General features: G+C 40.1%; 1 protein-coding gene and 1 long non-coding RNA gene across 3 annotated transcripts in view; one reads left to right on the forward strand and one right to left on the reverse strand.

Annotated features, from left to right (window-relative positions):
- Positions 1-16,091: 16,091 nt before the first annotated feature.
- On the reverse strand, positions 16,092-19,539 carry C1GALT1C1 (C1GALT1 specific chaperone 1). 2 transcript variants are annotated; one of them, XM_047082104.1, is made up of 2 exons: positions 19,404-19,539; positions 16,092-17,314 (listed from the first exon to the last, which is right to left on the reverse strand). In XM_047082104.1, the coding sequence occupies exon 2, from the start codon at positions 17,307-17,309 to the stop codon at positions 16,356-16,358; it is 954 nt and encodes a 317-aa protein (XP_046938060.1). In that variant the 5' UTR covers positions 17,310-17,314; positions 19,404-19,539; the 3' UTR covers positions 16,092-16,355. The 2 variants fall into 2 exon arrangements, with proteins under 2 accessions (XP_046938060.1, XP_046938061.1); XM_047082105.1 differs by lacking the exon at positions 19,404-19,539 and adding an exon at positions 19,194-19,392.
- A 457-nt stretch (positions 19,540-19,996) lies between these two features.
- The window catches only part of LOC124513780 (uncharacterized), a 28,603-nt gene continuing 23,834 nt past the window's right edge, over positions 19,997-24,765 (forward strand). The window contains exons 1-2 of the long non-coding RNA XR_006962530.1: positions 19,997-20,072; positions 23,427-23,496. This is a non-coding gene — a long non-coding RNA (uncharacterized LOC124513780). The remainder of the gene's footprint in view (positions 20,073-23,426; positions 23,497-24,765) is intronic.

Raw genomic sequence — 24,765 nt, forward strand, 5'->3', positions numbered from 1 at the left:
CCAACAGGCACATGAAAAGATGTTCAGCGTCGCTCCTTATCAGGGAAATACAAATCAAAACCACACTCAGGTATCACCTCACGCCAGTCAGAGTGGCCAAAATGAACAAATCAGGAGACTATAGATGCTGGAGAGGATGTGGAGAAACGGGAACCCTCTTGCACTGTTGGTGGGAATGCAAATTGGTGCAGCCGCTCTGGAAAGCAGTGTGGAGGTTCCTCAGAAAATTAAAAATAGACCTACCCTATGACCCAGCAATAGCACTGCTAGGAATCTACCCAAGGGATACAGGAGTACTGATGCATAGGGGCACTTGTACCCCAATGTTTATAGCAGCACTCTCAACAATAGCCAAATTATGGAAAGAGCCTAAATGTCCATCAACTGATGAATGGATAAATAAATATGTATCTTTAAAAGCTAAATTTTTTTAAAAACATCATTACACCTAAAATATCATTATCACACCCCAAAAAAGAACTATTTCTTAATATGATCAAATATCTTGTTTAAATATGTGACAAATGAACTTGATTGCCTCTCTTTTTCATTTTTTTAACCATTGGTTTGCTTGAAATTGGTACCAGACAAGGTCCATATATTGCATTTAGTTGTTATTTATTAATCTAGAAGGTCTCCCTTTGTATTTTCCCTTTAAATTAATTATTGAAGGAATCTGGTTGTTTTGTCTTACAGAGTTTTCTCCCACATTCTGGATTTTGTTGATTGTATCGCTGTAAAGTAATTTAACTTGTTTTTATGTCCCCTGTATGACCTGTACACAGATAGGCTTGAAGAGATTCAGGTTCAATTCATTTAGTGCCCTGGCCTGAAGCTGGGTAAACTCATACTACACAGATGCCCAGAACTTCCAGATTTGGGTCCTTACTGTATTCCCCCAAAGAGCGTGTATGTCCTATCCTAAGTGGCATATGAAGGCCATGGACTTATTTCATTAAGAACAGTAAGCAAGCTCTTTTGGGAGTTAAAGGAGCAGTTATGAATTTACATAGTGACAATAGGCATTTCTTCCTAATAACCTCGCTGTTCTAGTGTCTCAGCCATTTTCATTTGGTTGTTTACAAATATGTGACATGTGGTTTTATTTTTCAGATGGATACAGACATTTACAAGATTGTGGTGACCTGTGTTACAGTTAGAAGTTGGTGAGAAAGGTGAGGGTGGATAGTAAAAAGAGGGAGACCATTTGGCTGGCTGTTGCAGCTGGGCCTCCCAAGATACAACATACGTGAAGGTTGTAGATCCAGGGTCTGACCCTCAGACTGAGAAACCATCTCCCACTAAATGAAACTTGTAAGACTTGGAGATTCCCACATTAGAATGTAAATGTGTTCATCTATAGTGCTAAGTCTGCTTAGGGTAAACAATTAGGAAACTGGAAGTTTCTTGGTGAACTTGGATAAGAGTAAAGGAAGGTTGAAAATTTGGGGGAGTATTTCATCTGGGCTGGGATAAGGCTTAGAGAATTTTTCTTGCTTCATCATTAGTTACAATGCTTATGTCTGCCAAAATCTTTCCTAGCCCATAGAGGTGCCCTGATATTTTACTTTCTATAGCCTTTTGAAGTTCTTTGTAGAATATTTGCTTTTGTTATGACAGTTATATCCTACAACTTTCCGTATTGTTACATTTTCTTATTTATTCCTGGTGTATAAAAGTGTAAATAGTCTCCTCAGTAGCCCATTTATAAATCCTCTTTCCGGGTATGTTTCTTCAGCAGGTCTCATGTTATGCTGACTTACTGGTTTCAAAGTCAGATGTCTTTCCATTTGAGGGATGAGATGCCCTATTTGAGGCCTGTAGCACCTGGTGTTCTTAAGAAGACAATATCTGAGTCACTGATGTCAAAACCGAACTTTGAACCTTTATTGTTGGTACTAAGTTAATGTTAATTGACCAAGATTGCCTATGGAGTGATGGCAATGAAAACAAAGCACTCGCATATTAGAGAAGTTAAAACCTTTAATTGCCCGGTTTCTGAAATAATTTATCCTTGTTTCTAACCACTGTTAACAGTGGGTGTACGGAACACTTTAAAAATATTTAACATCATCATCTGTGCTTGTTTTTCCTACTATGCTGAGGTACAGTGACTGTGTTGCCTTGGTGATGTGGACTAAATATGTATGTTTTCTCCTTCCCCTGGGTCTGAGGCCTCAGGTCATGGTGTTAATCAGGGGTGTCACTCTACACTGGGAGCCTGATCAGTTTCTAAGCATAAGGTCGTGCAGGAAAGCTAATTCAAAGAGGTTAAACTAGCATATCAGCCTCTTTGTGCTGCGTTTAAAGGAAACTTAGTTTACCCACATTCCTGAGATTACGAATACAGGGAGAGCCTGTTTTCTCTCAGGCAATGTGTCTTCGGTTCATTTTTAGTTTCCAAATTAATTTTGTGTCAAGCCAGCCTACAATCTTGCCATTTCTGTGTATATGACATCCTTAGTCAGCCAAGGTCAGTTCAGCTCAATGGACATTTATTGAATATTTGCTAGCTTCTAGGTGACGTGACACAAAGATGAATAATACACAGGTGGCCCTTGCCCTTAAGGAGCTTCCAGTCTAGTGGGTAAATTGACATTTAAGAAAACCTGGGTAATGGTTACAGCCCAATACCAATTTATAAAGCCACTGGGAAGTTACTAATACTTTTCCAATTTCAGTCACTAAAATTTGCAAATTACACATGAGCTAAATATAAAAATATTGCTTAGATTGTATCCAATGTGAGAAGGTTAAAAAAATCCAGATGTCTTGGAGTTGCAAGGATTGAGCATTCCAACTCAAAGGTTGTCCCATTGTGCAATAATATAAAGGCCTGTTCAGCCCTCTTTTAGCAGACTATTATAGTGGTTTGGTGGTGTTTTGTTGGCAGCTGCATTTTTCCTTTTCTTGGTTTTTTTTTTTTTTTTTTTTTTTTTGTGAATGTTCTGGACCCAAAACAGGCAGCTGGATTTATCCCAGGGGTAGTCATGAACATTTCCAATTTGAGATTTGATAGTCCCCAAACAGAAGGTCATATGGCATTTGTCAAATAATGATTATATCTAGCCAAGTTCCTTCTCTGCATACAAATCAGCTACTGAGGATACAGTATTTCTAAGCATAGTGCTTCAGAAGATAAAAGAATGGCAAATGACTCAATTTGCAGATGTGTTTCATTACAGTAAAATATTTCACTTTTTTGTTGTGAGAATATTAATCATGTAGCAATCATATATTAATGGGAACATGAAATGAATGTATACCCAAACAAAATATAGTAAGTATTTTTAACTTTGTTTATCTAGGTTCCTTAATTTTGAGAATATGTCTCTCAAGGCTCTTCAGGAGACTCAAAATGTTCCAATTTCTAAAGGAGTATCCACTAAACCTGATTTATAATGAAAGGAAAAAAATGAAAATGCATGCATCCTGTGTCACTATAACCATCACTTCTGAGGTCTCAAGCAATCAGAAGCTTACTCAAGCTATAACCTGTAAGAATTAGGCCACTGAAATATATTTGGAAAGCCCTTCAGAACACTTGTGTTTAGTATGTTGTTAATTGTATTTAGATTACATATAATTGTATTCTTAATATCTCAGTCTCTCAGCAACAGTTCCTAAAGAAATCCTGTCTTTCAACATGGAGACTGATGCGTGTAAATGTATATTTTGCATTATGTTTTTATACTTTTGTATGTATACTTTATTATGCTTTTTGTAGCAGGTAAAAGAATGACTACCTATAATGAACTATAACACTACTTTGTTTCATATTATATTAAAACTAATTAAGTACTTGTAAAGGACTGGAACTCCATCAGAACAGGAATGAATGAATGTGATTGAGAACCAGTTTTTAAATCTATATTGACACTATTAGACAGGTAGGTTGGTTGGGTTGATTGGTTGATTGGTTTAAAAGGTTGGCCTCTTGGAGAATATAATTTATGTATGGATAAATATACAGGAGATGATTTGCTGGAATTCTCCTGGTAATATCATGTTCATTAGAACAGGTCATGGGGAGGAAAAATAGATGAAAACATCCAAACTAATTAGTACTATTAATATTTGCCTCTTGGAGTGAAAAATGAAAGGACACCAAATTTTATCCTTGAATACTTTGAGAAATAAAAGATTAATTAGTGAAATAATTTCTAATTAAGGGGTGCCTGGGTGGCTTAGTCAGTTGGGCGTCTGACTCTTGATTTTGGCTCAGGTCATGGTCCCAGGGTCATGGGATCGAGCCCTACGTTGGGCTCTGTGCTGAGCATGGAGCCTGCTTAAGATTTTTTGTCTCTCTCTCTCCCCCCCCACCCCCCGCCTCCCTCCCTCTCTCTCTCTCTTTCTCTCTCTTCCCCTTCCCCACTCATGTGTGTGCACTCTCTAAAATTAAAAAATTTTTTTTCTAATTAAAACCCCAGTTGTTGGGGTGCCTGGGTGGCTCAGTCGGTTAAGCGTCTGACTTCAGCTCAGGTCATGATCTCATGGTTTGTGAGTTCGAGCCCCACATCAGGCGCTGTGCTGACAGCTCAGAGCCTGGAGCCTGCTTCAGATTCTGTGTCTCATTCTCTCTGCCCCTCCCCGACTTGTGCCCTGTCTCTATCAAAAATAAATAAATATAAAAACAAAGAAACAAACAAAAAAACCCAGTTGTTATTAAAGAATGACATGCCTCACTCTAATTAAATGGGTTATCCTATACATTTTAAAATTTCATTTTAAAAGTAAAACAAATCACGATTTCTACATCATATTTTTTATTGCTCTTCTTGTTCCATTCTTCAATTTAAAAATTTTTTTTTCAACGTTTATTTATTTTTGGGACAGAGAGAGACAGAGCATGAACGGGGGAGGGGCAGAGAGAGAGGGAGACACAGAATCGGAAACAGGCTCCAGGCTCTGAGCCATCAGCCCAGAGCCCGACGCGGGGCTCGAACTCACAGACCGCGAGATCGTGACCTGGCTGAAGTCGGACACCTAACCGACTGCGCCACCCAGGCGCCCCTCCATTCTTCAATTTTAAAGTACTTTAATTTCAGCCAATATGTAATAGAGGGGACTTTTGGGGTATAATCATTCACTCCCTTCAGGTTCATTGTAAGTGTTCCCAGAACTCTGTCATAGGGGGAAATAACTCTAAATTGAAAAGTTACAAAGATTAATTTTCTTTCCTTCTAATTTTAATGTTTTATCACAGGACTTGATTGTGAGTGATAACTATGAACTTTCATTTAATCTTCTATGATGAAATAAGTAATTTCTTCTGATTGTCACAAGCATATGAGCAAAAGACCGTTTTAAGCAATAAATCATGTAAGCGCTTGCTTGGAGGAAGTGCCATTTCTCCAAACATACTCCTTGAAAACAAATCAAATTCAGTTCCCTTTTTGCCTCAGGGAAAGCCATACTGGGGAGACTTTTGAGGTCGGGCAATCTGTTTTTATTCTTTCCACTTTTCTTTTTTTTTTTTTTAAGTGGATCGTTCTTTTTTTTTTTAATTTTTTTTAACATTTATTTATTTTTGAGACAGAGAGAGACAGAGCATGAACGGGGGAGGGTCAGAGAGAGGGAGACACAGAATCTGAAACAGGCTCCAGGCTCTGAGCTGTCAGCACAGAGCCCGACGCGGGGCTCGAACTCGCGGACCGCGAGATCACCACCTGAGCCGAAGTTGGCCGCTTAACCGACTGAGCCACCCAGGCACCCCTATTCTTTCCACTTTTCTATTTCAAAAGGAGACTTTCTGTCTTTGTCGCCAAATGCTGGGGTTGTCCTAGGCTGATGCATGATAAAGCCCCCCCAGGCTTGGAAATTTGCAAACCAGTGAGATGATTTTGTGATGAAACTGCATGTTGGATTGATACTACCTGTGATTGAGCTTAAATTTGAGACAACTTTTAAAAGGAGCTGTGCACTTTCTATCAGGGCTTGAAATGTCTGTTTCTACACACTGATGTCTTAATAATTTTTAGTTTCTCATGATCTGATTTTGTATGCACTTCTTGGTCTGGGTACTGTTTTCATCAGGTCAAAAGCTGCCCCATTCAGAGTTCACTTTGTAAAGCCAAACTTCACTGTTCATTTATTTATTTTTTTTTTAATTTTTTTTCAACGTTTTTATTTATTTTTGGGACAGAGAGAGACAGAGCATGAACGGGGGAGGGGCAGAGAGAGAGAGGGAGACACAGAATCGGAAACAGGCTCCAGGCTCTGAGCCATCAGCCCAGAGCCTGATGCGGGGCTCGAACTCATGGACCGCGAGATCGAGACCTGGCTGAAGTCGGATGCTTAACCGACTGCGCCACCCAGGCGCCCCTTCACTGTTCATTTAAACATCTGGACTAGGTTGGACAGGATGAGGAGGATGGGAGGAGAGTCCTTTTTGCCCTGTAGGCTCTGGAAGGTTTCTTAGAGAGTTGGTTTATCTAGGATTAGGAAAAAGTATGCTTTTGCATGACTAAGATCTTTCTGAAGTTTGCTTGTGTAAGCATTTTAGATTTCAGAAAGTTCAGCCTGAAATGTATGTGAATATAGAATAGAAACAGTTTCATTTAGTGGGATAATGGCTGTCTCTAACTCATCAAATTAATTTCTCCTAAATAGCTTTCAAAAAGCCCAGGATTAGAAAATATTTGTCAATGGCAGTGCTTTATTCTGTTTTAAAAATAGTAGGTCTAAAATCTAGTAAAATGTGGACACTTAGCCCTGTACTTATTTTATGTTGTGATTTACAAGGTACAAATTTTATATTTTGTAAAATGTTTTGAAAGAAGTCGACAAAGTAACTCCCCTTTCTTGCCCCCAAATGCGGAAGTCTGAGAGAAGAAGGCACATGGCCTCATGAGCTTCTGGGTGTTGTCAAACCCAATTTTCTCCCAACTACCAAATGCCCAGTTACATTTACTGGGGATGCAGGAGTCCCACTTAAGCAGTGGTTTTTGCCAATATAAAGAGAAACATCTTGATTAAAGTCTGAAGAGATAGGAACCATACTGATTTGGGCAGTTTTGGCTCTAATAATGTCTAATTTGCTGTGAAAGGGGAACTCGCTCTCAGTTAATGTTCTTAAAAGCAACTTCTGAATTTCTCCTGAAAACATATTGACTTTATAAAAAAAGCTGTTTGAGGAAGAGCTGTTTTATTGCATGGCACAGATTAGATGTACAGATGTTATCTTAAAACTTAATTAAGGAGTTCCCTTAGAATTTGAATATTCAATACCAGCTATTATTCACATCAACATTTTAATATTTTACCATCTAGGTATTTAATAAAAAGGATTGATCCGTATTTAGCTGTGTGAAGTGCTAGTTAATTTGTTCAAATGGCTAAGAGGGAAAGGTAAATAACATTCCCTGGGTGCCTACTATATGCACAAGCTCTACTTGCAGTATCTTGCTTAATCTTTATGATGATTCTGTGAGGTAGATTTGAATTCTCATTTTACAAATGAGGAAACTAAGGCACCTGAAGATACATAACTAATAAATGACAGAATTGGGATTTGAACCTACGACTGCCTCACTGCAAACCCTGTTTTGCAGAAAGTCTCCCCTCACGTTTCATAAAATGTTAACCTCAGCCCACAGTCGTATCCCCATCTTTGTTTATGGGTTATTGGAGAGGAGTGTAAATTGGCCTGGCCTCTGTTCCACAGTGGGGAAAATATGGGTAGGATTTGAAGGTGAGAAGAATGGGTTGCTTGCACAGTGTCTTATCTGTGCTTCTGAGGGAATTTCTCTTTCCCCCTCATCAGCGGGGTACGTGGGGGAGAACCTTCTGAAATTGTGGACTCAGTCCTGAGGACTGAACTTTTTCTATTAGTCACCTTCAAGCCATGTGATTTGTGACCATTTAAAGGTTAGGCCATTTAGGAGCCTTTGCGGATCTTTTTAGAAAAGGATACAATGGGGAGGGTTAGTCACGTGGGGGAGATTATAATGTGCAAAGGCAGGGCTAGCAGCTGCTTTATGACTATCCATATATTCAGAAGGTAAATAGGGGGAAGGATTAGCGAATATGAAAATTAATGACAGGAGCAGTTTGGTTCAGTTGTAATCTAAGGAAAAAAAGCTGAGGGGTGTAATCTATATATTGCTCTAGATCCAGTGATTTAATTTTCAGAAGGAAGGTCCATGCAAGGAAATGGCCTGGGGCCTGCTAAAAGTCAGGTTGCAATTGACATAGCATTCAAGACAACCAGAGAAACAAATAGGACTTTGGGAAGAACCTTCAAGTTTTCTCCCATTCATGTACTAGCCTTGGGGTGGGGGGTGGGGGGCTTATACTTCTGGAATTGGTTAGAAATGTGCTATAACTATAAAATACATACTGGATTTCAGACAATAAAAAATGTAAACTAGCACATTAATTTATTTTCTGGTTACATGTTGAAATGACAACATCTTGGATATACTGGGTAAAATAAAATACTAAAAGTAATTTCACCCATGTCTTTACTTTTTTTTTTTTTTTCTACGTTTATTTATTTTTGGGACAGAGAGAGACAAAGCATGAACGGGGGAGGGTCAGAGAGAGAGGGAGACACAGAATCGGAAACAGGCTCCAGGCTCTGAGCCATCAGCCCAGAGCCTGACGCGGGGCTCGAACTCCCGGACCGCGAGATTGTGACCTGGCTGAAGTCGGACGCTTAACCGACTGCGCCACCCAGGCGCCCCATGTCTTTACTTTTTTAATGTGGCTACTAGAAAATTTAAAACAACTCACGTGGCTCACATATTTCTATTGGATGGCACTGGACTGGAGAATAGGCAGTATTCCCTGAAAGTTCCCTCTAGATTCGAGTGCCTTAGAGTGGTAAGTACAGAAAGGAAGATTCCCAGTGCCAGTATTCACTCCTCCATCAAGCTACGACCAGTTTTTCCCCTTTCCTCTCAGATGGTATGGGGCTTCTGTTTTGACTATTAGAACATCCCCGTTTATCCAACACTTAGTACCTATGTGGATGTCTTTTTTTAATATATATTTTTATTTTTGAGAGAGAGAGCGGGGGAGGGGCAGAGAGGGAGACATAGAATCCGAAGCAGGCTCCAGGCTCTGAGCTGTCAGCACAGTACTGACACAGGGCTCAAACCCACAAACTGTGAGATCATGACCTGAGCCAAAGTCAGATGCTTAACTGACTGAGCCATCCAGGCGCCCCTGGATGTCTCTTATCAGTCACTCACTAGATCAAAGCATTCATGTTGTTTTTAAAGAAAAAGGCAAGCCCATCCCATTAAGGGCATCCTTCCTCCATCACTCCCATCCATCCATGCATCTGTTGAAAATCTGAGTCTTCTTTTTAGGTCTGTTCTTCCTGTCAAAGCTTTTGCCAAATTGCCAAAGCAACAGCATAATCAAATATGGCCATTCTTGCATGGAATTAGTGAAAACTATGAAAGAAATGAGAATTATGAGTATTTATCAAATTGAGGACTTTGAAGGCAAAAGGACCACCATATTCTAATAGTGAACTATAGCTTGTTTTATTGCTCATGCAGAGCTTACATGAAGTGATTGACTCTTTGTATGAATTATATGACTTTGGGCCTCTTTTGCTTTCTACAGAATACCAGGCCTAGTGTTGAGCTGATAGACACTCTGTTTATGCAAGGAACATTATGTTGTAGAGATATCTCACTAATAAAGGTGGATTTATCTTTTTTTAAAGTTTATTTAAGTAACCTTCACACCCAACCTGGGGCTCAAACTCATGACCCCAAAATCAAGAGTCGCACGTTCCTCTGACTGAGCCAGCCAGGCACCCCAAAGGTAGATTTATCTTTTAAAAAAAAAAAATTACGGTAATTTTAAAGTCGGTAAGCTTCTGACTTAGGCTCAGGTTATGATCTCACCATTCATGGGTTTGAGCCCCGTGTCGGCTCCACCCTGATAATGTGGAGCCTGGAGCCTGCTTGGGATTCTCTCTCTCCCTCTTTCTTACCCCTTTCCCCCTCAAAAAAATAAAATTATAGTAGGGGCGTCTAGGTGGCTCAGTTGGTTAAGCGATCAACTTCAGGTCATGATCTCGCGGTTCGTGAGTTTGAGCCCCGCTTCAGGCTCTCTGCCATCAGGACAGAGTCCGCTTTGGATCTTCTGTTCCCCTTTCTCTCTACCCCTCCCCCTGAGTCTGTCTCTCAAAACCCAGTAAATATTAAAATTATGGTAGAAACTTCAGATTTATACCATCATTTCGTACTTTCTAAACAAGTCATTTCCCCCATTATCCTTTAAATACTTAATTTTATCCTTGATGATATTGGAATTATTGAGTGATAACTTTTTTATTTTTTATTTTTTGAGGGGGGGGAGGGGCACAGGGAGAGGGAGAGAGAGAATCTAAAGCAGGCTCCAGACTTCAAAATGGATGAAAGACCTAAATGTAAGACAGGAAGCCATCAAAATCCTCCAGGAGAAAGCAAGCAAAAACCTCTTTGACCTTGGCCACAGCAACTTCTTACTCAACAAGTTTCCAGAGGCAAGGGAAACAAAAGCAAAAGTGAACTACTGGGACCTCATCAAAATAAAAAGCTTCTGCACAGGAAGGAAACAATCAGCAAAACTAAAAGGCAAACGATGGAATGGGAGAAGATATTTGCAAATGACATATCAGATAAAGGGTTAGTATCCAAAATCGATAGAGAACTTATCCAACTCAACACCCAAAAAACAAATAATCCAGTGAAGAAAGGGGCAAAAGACATGAATAGACACTTCTCCAAGGAAGACATCCAGATGGCCAACTGACACATGAAAAAAATGCTCCACATCACTCATCATCAGGGAAATACAAATCAAAACCACAATGAGATACCACTGCACACCTGTCACAATGGCTAACATTAACAACTCAGGCAACGACAGATGTTGGCAAGGATGCGGAGAAAGAGGATCTCTTTTGCATTGTTGGTGGGAATGCAAACTGGTACAGCCACTCTGGAAAACAGTATGGAGGTTCCTCAAAAAATTAAACATAGAACTACCCTATAACCCAGCAATTGCACTACTAGGTATTTATCCAAGGGATACAGGTATGCTGTTTTGAAGGGGCACATGCACCCCAATGTTTATAGCAACACTATCAACAATAGCCAAAGTATGGAAAGAGCCCAAATATCCATCAATGGATGAATGGATACAGAAGATGTGGTGTATACACACACACACACACACACACACACACACACACACACACACACAGAATGGAGTATTACTTGGCAATGAAGAAGAATGAAAGCTTGCCATTTGCATCTACATGGATGGAACTGGAGTAAAATTAGAGAAAGACAAGTATCATATGACTCCACTCATATGAGGACTTTAAGATACAAAACAGAGGAACGTAAGGGAAGGGAAGCAAAAATAATATAAAAACAGGGAGGAAGACAAAACATAAGAGACTCATAAATATGGAGAACAAACAGGGTTACTGGAGGGGGTGTGGGAGGGGGGATGGGCTAAATGGGTAAGGGGCATTAAGGAATCCACTCCTGAAATCATTGTTGCACTATATGCTAACTAACTTGAATGTAAATTGAAAAAAAAAAAAAAAGGCTCCACGCCCAGTGCAGAACCCAGCATGGAGCCCGATGTAGGGCTCAATCTCACCACCATGAGATCATCACCTGAGCTGAAATCAAGAGTTGGACACTTAACCGGTTGAATCACCCAGGAGCCCCTTGAGTGATTTTAAAAAATGTTTTTAAATGTTTATTTATTATTGAGAAACAGAGAGAGACAGAGCGTGAGCAGGGGAGGGGCAGAGAGAGAGAGGGAGACACAGAATCTGAAGCAGGCTCCAGGCTCTGAGCTGTCAGCACAGAGCCCGACGCGGGGCTTGAACCCACAGACCGTGAGATCATGACCTGAGCCAAAGTTGGACGCTTAATCGACTGAGCTACCCAGGCGCCCCATCCCCTTCAGTGATTTTTAGTTAAACTTTGGGGGACTCTTTTGTGGAGAGGTTGGCAAACATTTCTGAATTTCTTTGTATGCCAAAAAAAAAGCTAAACTTACAAACATAAAGCTCTTCATGACACCACTCAGATCCTGCATCGAATTCATCAATACAAGTCAGCCAGCACTAAAAGGAACACAGTATTCTTTTTTTTTAATGTTTATTTGGGGGGGGGTAGGGCCAGAGAGAGAGGGAGACACAATGTGAAGCAGGCTCCAGGCTCTTTGCTGACAGCGCAGACACAGCCTGATGCGGGGCTCAAACTCACAAACCGTGAGATCATGACCTGAGCCTAAGTCAGAAGCTTAACCGACTGAGCCACCCAGGTGCCCCAGGAACACAATATTCTTAAAAAATTAAGGAGAGGGGCGCCTGGGTGGCGCAGTCGGTTAAGCGTCCGACTTCAGCCAGGTCACGATCTCGCGGTCCGTGAGTTCGAGCCCCGCGTCAGGCTCTGGGCTGATGGCTCGGAGCCTGGAGCCTGTTTCCGATTCTGTGTCTCCCTCTCTCTCTGCCCCTCCCCCGTTCATGCTCTGTCTCTCTCTGTCCCAAAAATAAATAAAAAAAAAAAAATAAGGAGAAATTAGTGGTACCTCATCACTAGACTCTGTGATTTTGGTAACCTTCCTAATACAGGTGTGCCCTGTTTTAAGAAGGCCCAATTAGGGTGCCTGTGTGGCTCAGTTGGTTAAGTGTCTAACTCTTGATTTAGGTTCAGGTCATGATCTCATGGTTCATGGGATTGAGCCCTGTGTTGGGCTCAATGCTGACAGCATGGAGTCTTCTTGGGATTCTACCTACCTCCTCTTGGGATTCTCTCTACCTCCTCTCTCTCAAAATAAATAAACTTCCCTCAAAATAAATTAACTTGAAAAAAAAGCCCAAAAGAAGGGTGCCTGTGTGGTTCAGTTGGTTAAGTGTCCAACTCTTGATTTCGGCTCGAGTCATGATCTCACAGTTTGTGAGTTTGAACCCCATGTTGGGCTCTGCACTGACAGTGTAGAGCCTGCTTGGGGTTCTCTCTCTCCTCCCCTCTCTCTGTCCCTCCCCTGCTGTCTCTCTCTCTCAAAATAAATAAACATTTTTAAAAAGCCCAAAAGATGAGTTTAAATGCATTACAGCAAAATCTGGGCACTATAAATCAGATTGGATACATAAGCAACCTTTTAGCTACATGAAAAGAAAAAGGGCAAGGGGTCTAATCTGTATTTTCCTCCAAACTGAGTGTTTTCATTTTGGGAGGAAGATCTAGTGATTAAATTCACTCAAGGAGATGGCCTAGGGCCTGCTAAAAGTCAGGTTGCAGTTTCCACTGCATTCAAGATACTCAGCAAGATAAATAACTTTTAGAAGAAACTTCAAATTTTCTCTCATTCACATCTCACCCAGTGGGTCTAACATTTCTGGAATTGGTTAGACCTGTGTTGTTCAATATGGTAGCCACTAGCCATATGTAAAATATATTCACAACCATGATCAATTTTCATTAGACTTTCACTCTTCCCAATTCTGTCCTCAATAACAGAACGAGGTCAGGGTTACAGTTTTTGCCTATTGAGTGCACAGTAATCAAAACTGTAACTGTGACCTCAGTAATACTATTTTCTATGTTACTGATTCAGATTTTATCTACAAGACTGGGTACAAATAAGTTCAAAGACACAGCATATTATTTATTTTTCCTCTTTTTAAAAAAAGTTTATTTTTGAGAGAGAGAGAGAGAAAGAGGCAGAGAGATGGAGACACAGAATCTGAAGCATGCTCCAGGCTCTGAGCTGTCAGCACAGAGCCTGACGTGGGGCTTGAACCCACAAACCATGAGATCATGGCCTGATGCAGAGTCAGATGTTTAATTGTGCCACCCAGGTGCCCTGAGGCAGCATATTATTTAAGACAAATAATATTTTATAAAGGAAAACTTGTGTATAAAAATACAACCAAAAGCATCAATTTGGTTTATTTCAAACATTTTTTAAATTTTTTATTAAAGTTTTTTTAATGTTTAATTTTGAGAGAGACAGAGAGACAGAGCACGAGCTTGGGACAGCAGAGAGACAGGGAGACAGAGAATCCGAAGTAGGCCCCAGGCTCTGAGCTCTCAGCACAGAGCCCGATGTGGGGTTCAAACTCATGAACTGAGATCATGACCTGAACCGAAGTCAGATACTTAACCGACTGAGCCAACAGGTGCCCCTAAAAAAAATTTTAAGTAATCTCAACACCCCATGTGGGGCTCAAACTCACAATTCCAAGATCAAGTTGGCATGCTGTACCAACTAAGCAAGCCAGGCACCCCTGAAGAGCATCCATTTGGTTTAAAAAGCAATTGTTACCTGAGGCGCCTGGGTGGCTCAGTTGGTTAAGTGTCTCACTTCAGTTCAGGTCATGATCTTGCAGTTTGAGCCCCGTGTAAGGCTCTGTGCTGACGGCTCAGAGCCTGGAGTCTGCTTCAGAATCTAGGTCTCCCTCTCCCTCCCCTGCTCACACTGTCGCTCTCTCTCAAAAATAAAATAAACATTAAAAAAAATAAAAGCAATTATTATCTTAGCACCCACTAGGAAATCAAACAATGGGATGCATTCTCTGATATATTTATTACAATTACACCTTAATATACTAATATAATTGAAGCTGATAAATGCATAATTAAAAAAATATATTGTTGGGGCACGGTTGACACTTGTAAAAATTTTTTTAACGTTTTTATTTATTTTTGAGACAGAGACAGAGCATGAACAGGGGAGGGTCAGCAAGAGGGAGACACAGAATCTGAAACAGGCTCCAGGCTCTGAGCTGTCAGCACAGAGCCCAACGCGGGGCTTGAACTCACAGACCGCGACATCATGACCTGAGCCGAAGTCGGCCGCTTAACCGACTGAGCCACCCAGGCGCCCCACGGTTGACACTTCTAAACTGGGTGTCACACTCAGGGTGATATTGTTTATCATTGTACTTACACCAAACATGACTTGATCTGTATTAATTGCATCTGAGACCACATATTAGGGTGCTTGATAAAGAGATTTTTATTATTTTTAAAAATTAACAATTCTTCATTTTAACCAAAAACCCCAATAAGGAAGATCAGATCAATTTTTAAAAAGTGCTTTACACACCATTCTGATGATCAATAATAATTTGAAGCCCGAGGCCCTCGAGGAAATTCTTTCTGGTTTGCAAAAGCTGTGGGAGACCATTAACATCATGAGGCCAGTTATGGCAAATATTGATCTCTAAAATGTCATGGTCTCACACCCTATGGGGGGCGGGGGCTTATGGATCTGACTTAATATAGCATGTGCAGGCCTGATTATAGGACAAATCAGTTCCAAGTACTTCACACATTTATAAGCACAAGAACTATTGTATCCACCAGTGGATAAAGCTTCTGTGTAGCCACTGAAATTAGGCAAATGGTATGGTAATCCAAGGTGACTGGTGAGATTAAGGCCTCCACACCCAAAACCATTGGATAGGATGCAACTATGAACATGGGAAAAATCTCAGAATTTTAACAGGTAAAGAAAAACCAGGGCAGACTCCACTGCCAGATTATCAAAACAAGTTCTTCAAAGACTTCCAAAGAACTCATCCGCCCAGCAGCAGTAAACACTCAAGTATTTTTATCCAAACCACAGCCAAGAGCTTGATAAAGTGGGAAACAACACAGTTAAATGTTAAATGAAATTAGATTCTTCATAGTGACCACTCCTATTTCAGTATCTGCACAGAGAAGTAGAAGAGAGTTACACTGAGCTTGTGTATGCTGAAGAGTGCCACTAAATTAGCTCCTGGTGAAATTATTAACCTTTATAGATCATTTTCACTTTTTCTCCCAGGGACGCAATTCCACTTTCCCTGTAACATTAGTTGGGAACATTTATTTCCTTTGTGGCTTGGTTGTGTATTTTGAGAAAGCAATCCATGGGCCCTTGCAAAAGTTCAGAACATATATCAGCATTACAAGTAATGGAAAACACATAGCTGAAAGTTTTAATCACAAATTCACAACTAGAGATTTCATTCACGTATCTTAGAAAGCTAAAAAGACATGTTAAATTTTTTAACGGATCAGCAAAAATATGTGCCACAGATTCATAATTTAGAATTTATCACATAAATATAATATTTATAAATATCTTTTATTTGCAAAATTATTCTTAAAACATTTCTTTCCAACATGTTTGACGTTTTCACATGTGTTTTAAGGGGAAAAAACCACCCTATTTAAAATGTACCACTAAACTTTAATGTGCCATTAAACCAGTGCCACCAAAGTAAAAAAAGGAAAAGAAACATACTGCTGTGTTGGACATGCAGTTGTTACTGCAAATAGTGACAATACCTGTCCTATATGGTGATTGTACACATGCTCTTCTTTCACTTCTCAGTCATTGTCAGAACCATTTGGAGGTAAGAAGACCAATGCATCATTGAAAATATGCCCAAACGCCCTAAGACGGTATACTCCATACATCATCACATGCATCTGATTAGGAGTCAGTCCATTAAAAGTAACAGCCATATCTGAACAGCATCCTTCTACCACCAGGTTGGGGTGATTAGTCATTGCCTCTTTAATAAAAAGCCCAATGGATTTGGTATTAAATACATCTTTTCCTTCAGAATCTTCTGCATTTTCTGCAAACACTCCAGCATATTTCAGGCAGACTGCTAGCTGCTTATCTTCAGATATCTTCCAAATCATCCCTCCCTGTTCAGGACACTTTTCAGGGATACTGAGAAGGCTGTTAAGCCTTTTCATGGATTCTATACTTAAGACAATGCCTCCTTCCACACTCACATATTCAAGGTCTCCAGATTTTATAGTGTGGCCTAGATAGAAAGGTTGTGATGGATCCTTTTTTAACAAAAAATACTTTAAGTTTTCAATAATAGCAAATGTAGAGGGGCGTGCAAGGAAGAACCAGTTGTATTGGTCTCTGTATTTATCAAAGGCATATTTGTAAGCTTTTCTCATCATCAACCACATGTCATTTGTTTCCATGTTAATAGACTCAAACACTTTAACATTTTCAGAACTGAAGAATTCTGCTTTGTCACAGTGTTTGGTCCAAGTCTCCTTCACTGCAGCCCAAAGACTCACATCTTTGGGTTTTACAAGAATGATACAGTATACTCGAAAGCTCTTACTGAGCTCCATGCGTTCATCCTCTGAAATCTTCGAGATATCTTCTTTATTAGGAGCTTGTAGGTGATGATGCTCATGGTGCATTCTGTTTCCATGACCAATCCTAATGTGTCCTAGCATAGTGATCAAGGCACAGAAAATGCTTCCGAGCATCACACCCTTCAAAAATGAACTGCTTTCAGAAAGCATTTTTCCTAAAGAGAAGAAAAAAGATCCTTAGGATACTTAATAGAAAAGGATTAGTCTAGTGATTTGATTTGGTATGCCTTATAGACTTACATTTTGCTCTTAACATTAAAAAAAGTTCCCAAGTTTGAAATCAAGTTAGTTGCATAGAATACCAAGTCTAAGAATCTTTAGCTTCCAATGGTATCTGATTACTGTTCTGTATAAACTGGAACTTTGCAACAACACCTCTATGCACTAGAATTTTCTGGGAGGCCATTTTTGCACTTCTTCTATGGGGATTTAATTAACTAAGTACTAAATCAAAACATTAACTCTAAAAATCAATGTTGTAGAGGTTGTCAGTCCGTCATTCTCTTTAAAGGAATTTCACTTCACAAGCTTGCTTATATTATTTAAATATTTCTGTAGATATGAATGGACTTTATATCAAAACCTTAAATTGAACAGATAGAACCACCTATAATTAGCAAATCACCAATGACATCTGTGCTAGCATTTCTGTTCTTAACCTAGTGCTTTATTTAACTGATGGCTGCTGTCCTTAGGTGTTCTGAGTACATCTAAATCAAATTTCTTGAGATTGAAACCATACATGTTAATATTTACTCTTTTGCTCCTAAGACTAAATGGTTTCTGATACAGTAACCCAACTAACTGATGTAATAAAAGCCCATAATGAAAATAGTTAAATTATTTAGATGAGAACTGACTCAATATAGGCATATCTGGGGAACCATTAACCAACATCTTTATTGCCTCCAAAGGCATTTTATTCTCTGGGGAAGTAGAAAGAGAAAAGTCTACACTTTTATTTCAATCAGAAATTAAAAGAAAAGCCAACATTAAATACAACTGTTGAGATTTCCCAATCTTCTATCTTCACAAGAAATGTTCTACTGAGCTACTTAGATTTTTCTCTTTGTCTCTTAAAGCTTAAAGAAGCCTTAGAAGTCACCTAATACCATTTCTCTCACTTTACAGACAGGGAAAGAGAGGGTCTACAGAGGTTAAGTAACTGACCCAAAGTCACACAGTCAGTGGTAGAACTAAACCAGCAATCAGATCTCTTGAGATCAGTGTAATGCTTTTTCTATTACAGAATAGTGATCTGAACAGTGCTTCTATTCATACTGTTGAAAATTTAATAGATGGGTTACTGGATAACCTCGTTTTCCTACAAATGAAAAAAATATGGGGTTTGTTAACCGTAACTGACATTTTGCACCCACGATCAACATCCTGCCAGAAGGAAACCACCCCTTTGGTTTTCTTCTAGAGGAAATGGACTTTGACTTCTACTAGGACAAGGTGTGGAATAGTTTGACAGATGTAATTCCTGAGTGGGGGAGGAAGGGTGAGCAAAGAGGCTGGACGGTTTTCCTATGTCACTCACAGAACTTGGTCAATACACAGCTCTATGAAGAAAGAGAACTGACAGAAAATAAGCTCTGCTTAGTATCAGAATTCTCAGATGCACTCTAAAAGTAATTTATATAGGCTTTTGACACTTCATATTATACAATTTTCATTATTTCTAGCCAATATATGATAATCCACACGTGTCTCTTAGTTTGATAATAGCATATCTAGATCAGAATTCTTCCTGATGGGGATACTACTCATGGATCATTTGCATAAATTATTCTAAGGAGATTTTTTTTTTCCATCAGGGGAGGCAAAAAAATGTAACACTGAAGATGTACATGATAGGATATTTGTTGCAGAGGAGAGGGAAACTTAAAACTGCACACAGGCATAAATGAAGCAGAAACTCCCAGAGTGGTTTCTGAGATGGCATCTTTTTAGAAGGTGAAAGTGGCTGGATGGATTATGGAAAAGGGAGAAGAACGAAATAGAGAAAAATGAGAGGGAGGACGTGGTCACCTCAAAACCCCACTGAGGGGCCAAGGCAGCACCTCCAGGAAGGCAGTTCTCGGTCTCCCCGACTAACTACTGCACCCCCGGCACCTGCCCTGGGATCCGGCGTGGAGCATGCTGGGAGTGGGCCAGGGCCCAGGCCTTCCCCCAGGAGAGGGGCGGGGTCGATCCGCTCCGGGGTCCGCGCAGGGTGCGGGCCGACGCCCCAGCACTCACCCGCGTCTACAACGGCTCAGGGGCGGGAAAGCGCAGCCGCGCACGGCTTTCCTCTCACGTTCGCGCGCCACACGTTTACGCTCCTGGTCGGGCTGCTCTAGCTGCAGGCGGTGTTCTCTCGTTGGTTTCGCTAAAGGTGGGGAGGGCCAGGAAGTGAACGCCGCTACGGCGCGGGTAGCGGGGCGGGGCGGGGCAAAGGAACCCACGGCCAGGCGGAGCGGCCGGCCCGTGCTGACGTCGGAAGGGCCGGCACGCACGCGGCGCTCCTTTATTCCCCGCCTCCCGCGGAGTTCACAGAAGCGCGTCTAGCTGGCGTGACCCGCACGCTTGCCTGTATCCAATGGGACGCCCGGAGGCGTGCGTGCCTAAGAGCCGCTGACACCTCCCACCTCTTCACCTTCTTGGCGTGGAAACCGCGAGAGTGAGGTAGAGCTTTGCTGCTGGCAGCGCTTGTGTCAGGTTTCTCGGTGGTTTCTCTCACGTGCTCCTGCATCGTTGCACCTTCATATCGACGAGAGGGTGCGCCAGCCCGTATTCCTGGGCTGGGACCAAAGTGCAAGCCACTGAAATATTCCTCGAATTATGAGGGCAAGGATTTTCTGTGGTTATTGGAATGGCATCTGAAGCCCCACTGACTGGAATCCAATCCTGCCTTCACCGCGTCCTTTGGTATGCTGGGAAAGTTACTTCACCTCGCTATGCCTCAGTTCCCTCCTTTGTAAAGGACAGAAAATATCACAGTAGTGCTAGGAGATTAAATGAGCGCATATGACTCCATTAGCAAAAGACCAAGCACAGAATAAGCATTCATTAAATGTTGGCTATTACTATTATTCATCCCTGTATCACTGGCACCTAGCTTAGTGCCAGCGCACAGTAGACAATACATGTTTGTGGAATTAATGAATGTTAGAACTACAAATGAGGAGACTAGGACCAGAAAGGAAAGGAACTTCCTAAAGGCCACACAGTAATTAATGTTGGAAGTGAGACTAGAATCCAGGTGTCCTAATTACAAGTGCAGAACTCTGTTCAACATCATCTTTTAAAATTCTTTTTTTTTTTTTTTGTGGTAGCGAGGGTTTTCCCTAAAAAACACAATTTACCCCAAATATTTAAAATGACTAGGTTCCATCCAGATAACATTGAGTGGTGACTGTCTTGGGTCTGAGTTCCTAAAGATAAATGTTTTGAGTATTGACAGTGACCCAGTTTAAATAGACTGAAGGTTTCCTGAAGCACCGAAACAACAAATAGATATTAGGCAACTACTATCCTAGCAGAACTAACCTAAATTCTGGAGATACAGTGGTGAACAAAATTGGCCCCCTGCCTTCATGGAGCTCTTAGTTTAGCAGGGAAGAAAGACATTGAACAATTCATTACAAATAATTATAGTGGTGGTATGTTCTGTGAAGGAATACAAAAACAAGTTTTAGAACTGGAAAGGAACTTAAGACAAGTATCTCTACTGTGTTTTGTTAAATGCTATATATTGTCATTGTCACATATATATAAACATATATGTATATATGGACATACATAGTTCAGTGAAACAAGTTGCAGAATAATGTGTATAGTATGATTATACTTTGGTCTAAACAAAATTTTATATATGTTTGCATGTTTGATCTGTATGAGCAGGGAGAGTTGTGAAAGACTGCGCAGGCTGTTAAGATTACATCAGGAGGTTGAGGTGGAGGTGATTAGCTTTGTCTTTATACATCCTTGTAATGCATTGTTTCACTAGTTATAATAAGCATTTGTTACTTTTGAATTTGAAGAACAGCAAATAAAGGGATCTTCAAAATGAGAGGGACAAAGAGTAAAAGGAAAAGTTACCAAAAAAAGTACTTTTTTAAGGACAGATTGACATGGCATTTAGAATTCAGAGACTGACAAAGTGACAGTTTAAAATGCCACTTCTGGGGTGCCTGGGTGGCTTAGTCTGAAGCATCTGATTTTGGCTCAGGTCATGATCCCAGGGATCATGGGATTGAGCCCTGTGCTGTTAGCATGGAGCCTACTTGGGATCCTCTCTCGCTGTCTCTGCCCCCTCTCTCAAAATTAATAAATAAACATTAAAAAAAATGCCACTTCTTTCTAGTACAGGAAGGTATGCCAAACTGGAACTACTGATAACAGGATGCTCTGAAGCAGAATAAACCATGGGATATGTAACATCAAAGGCACTGTTATTGAGAGGTTGTCCAAGAACCCAGTTCTCTACTTAAAGCAGAGCTGAAATACACTTAATCATTGGAAGTGAAGTTAGTAAGATGATTGACTTGTAGTTAGGTGATTGCATTTTTAAAACACCATTCCACAATGTAGCCCTAATTTAAAAATACATGCAAATAGTATCTATTAAAATTAAGAATATTTATACCCTTGGCTCAGCCAACCCACTTATAATCTCTCTCCCAGAAATTAAAGGCCCAGTATGTAAGGCTAAATGTATTGTCTTATAACAGCAAAAGTGGGAAACATCCATCAATAAGAGAATGGTTGAATTAATTATAGGGCATCCATACAGTGGAATATTTAGCATAAGATAAACAGTTTATTTCACTTACCTACATTAAACACTTCACTAAAAACATTAACCTGCACCTTATGCAGGTTGCTTTTGAGTTTGGTTGCCCTCATGTACCCAGCATGTAAGGCAAGATTGCATTTAAAGCTGATAATACTGCATTTTTTTCTTAAAGTTTTTTTTTACATTTATTTATTTTTGAGAAACAGAGTGAGACAAAGTGTGAGCGGGGGTGGGGCAGAGAGAGGACACACAGAATCTGAAGTAGGCTCCAGGCCCTGAGCAAGCGGTCAGCACAGAGCCTAATGCGGGGCTCAAACCCACAAACTGTGAGATCATGACCTGAGCCCAAGTCGGATGGATGCTCAACTGACTAAGCCACCCAAGATGCCCGAATACTGTATTTTTGATAAAGACCTCCTGTCAAGTGCATGGATTATTCAGCATGAGAAGTCATAAATTTCTAGTATTTGGCGATTTACTTGCATGTGAGCACTAAAATTTTCTAAATCTGGGGGTGCCTGGGTGGCTCATTTGGTTAAGTGTCTGACTCTTGACTTCATCTCAGGTCATGGTCTCACGGTTCATGAGTTCGATGCCCCGCATCAGGCTCTGCGCTGACAGTGCGGAGCCTACTTGGGATTCTCTGTCTCCCTCTTTCACTGTCCCTCCCCTGCTCGCTCGGTCTCTCTCAAAAATAAATAAATAAAACTTTAAAAATAAATAAATAAATAAATAAATAAATAAATAAATAAATAAATAATTCAAAATCTGTCCAAAGGCCTTTAGGAAATTAATATGGCTTTCCACAACAGTTCACTGGAGTAGTAAATATTGAAGAAAACCTAAGGTAGATTGTTTTCTGCATAACATCTTTTTGGAGGGTTAAAAATGTTTCTGTGTTTACCAAAATTAAGTACCTGTAATGTATGTACCTCTTCTGCCCAGAGTTTCACAACTCTTCGTCCTCCGTAACCAAATTCCCTTGTCTGGGCAAATTCATTATTGTTTCCATTTGAGTATAGTTGGTCCCTAAACGAATCTAATTTGTGTTTTCAGGCATATTCATGCTTGTAATTTCATTTCCAAAATGTTTTTCCACTTGATGGCCATCTGAGAGTTTTCTTAAAAAAAAAAACACAAATGATTCGCCTGCCAACAGATACATATTAAGTATTAACAGTATGTCAGTCACTGTGCTAAGTATTGTTTCTTTTAAAAACTTTTATTAAGGGAAATTTCAAACACATTCAGAAATAGAAGAGTGTAATGAAACCACATGTAGTTTTTTTTTTTAAATATTTTGTTTTTAAGTAATCTCTACGCCCAACATGGGGCTCAAACTCAGAAGCAAGAGTAGTGTGCTCCACCGACTGAGCCTGCCAGGTGCCCCTGAAATCAGTTGTACTTTTTAAGGAAGCTTCAATGTCATGAGTTCAAAGCCAGTCTTGTTGAATCTATACCCCTTCTATTTCTCTCCTTTCCAGATTGTTATGAAGGACCTTCAGGACATCATATAATTTCACCCAAAAACATTTCAATGTGTGTCTGTAAGAGGTAAGAGCTTCTTTTAAAAAAACCCCACAATACAACTAGACAACTGAAAAATTAATTCCTTAATATAATCAAACATCTAGTGTTCAAATTAATATGTTTCTCTGTTTTTTGTGCTTCTTATAAATGGGTAGTTAGATCTAAAGTAGGATTGTCAGATTTAGCAAATAAAAATACAGGGCACCCAGTTAAGAGTGAATTTCAGATGAATAATGAATACTTTCTAGTAAAAGTATGTCCCAAATACAATGCGTGGGACATACCAAATATTGCATAGGACATGCTTACACTAAGAAAATTATTTGTCGTTTAACTAAAATGTGATTTTAACTGGGCTTCCTGAATTTTATCTGGCAACCATAACCCTAATCTAAAAGCTTTGTTTGATTAAGGTTCAGTTTGGGGTGGGGTGGGGGACAAAATTAACTTCAGGAGCCACGTAATGTCTGGTTTTCTCTGTGATGATAGCTGCATTGATGCCCAATGCCTAGATCTGCAATTCATTAGGGTCATAATATGGCGATCTTCTAATTTTCCAAGGCATATTTTTTCCACTGATTTTTATTTTTTAACTTTTTTTAAAAGTAAGCTCCTAATCCCAACTTGGGGCTTGAACTCACGACCCGGAGATCAAGAGTTGCAAGTTCCACCAACTGAGCCAGGCAGGTGCCCTTCAAGGCATATTTTTAAGAGGAACTTTGGTGTGGTGATTAAGAGGTCAGTCCTGAATCATGCATAGGAGAAAGACTTGGCTTGAGCTTTGGGTCAGCTGCTTTCTGGCTGTGTGACCTAGGGCAAGTTAGTTTGCTCCTCTCAGCCTTAGCTTCCTCATCTGTAAACCAAGGCACATTGTAGTACCTATGTCATAAGAGTTTGTGATGATCAAATGAGTTAAGGTATGTGGAGGATTTAGAACAGGGCCCAGCACACAAAGTAGATGCTCATGAAAGCTAGCCCTTATGAGACTCTTGAAGAGTTATGTACTTTAAAATTCGGCATTTTTTTAATATTAGAAACTTTAAATCCTCCATTCAACAGTTAGGTCTTATTTTCACATTAATAAAAACAGTAAAGATTTATTGAGTGAATAGTGTCTCATATTTGTCCAATGCTTTGCAGTCAACAAAGGCCTTCTTCACATATATCCATTCTCATTTGATCCTCATAGCAGCCTTTTACTTGTTTATTTTTTAAACTTTTTTTTAGAATGTTTATTTTTGAGAGAGAGACAGACACAGAGTGTGAGTGGGGGAGGGGCAGAGAGAGAGGGAG

Source organism: Lynx rufus, unplaced genomic scaffold (genome assembly GCF_022079265.1).
Source record: "Lynx rufus isolate CCGP_SWC_20201006 ecotype Redwood Valley unplaced genomic scaffold, mLynRuf1.p SCAF_19, whole genome shotgun sequence".
In the NCBI taxonomy this organism is placed as follows: Eukaryota; Metazoa; Chordata; class Mammalia; order Carnivora; family Felidae; genus Lynx; species Lynx rufus.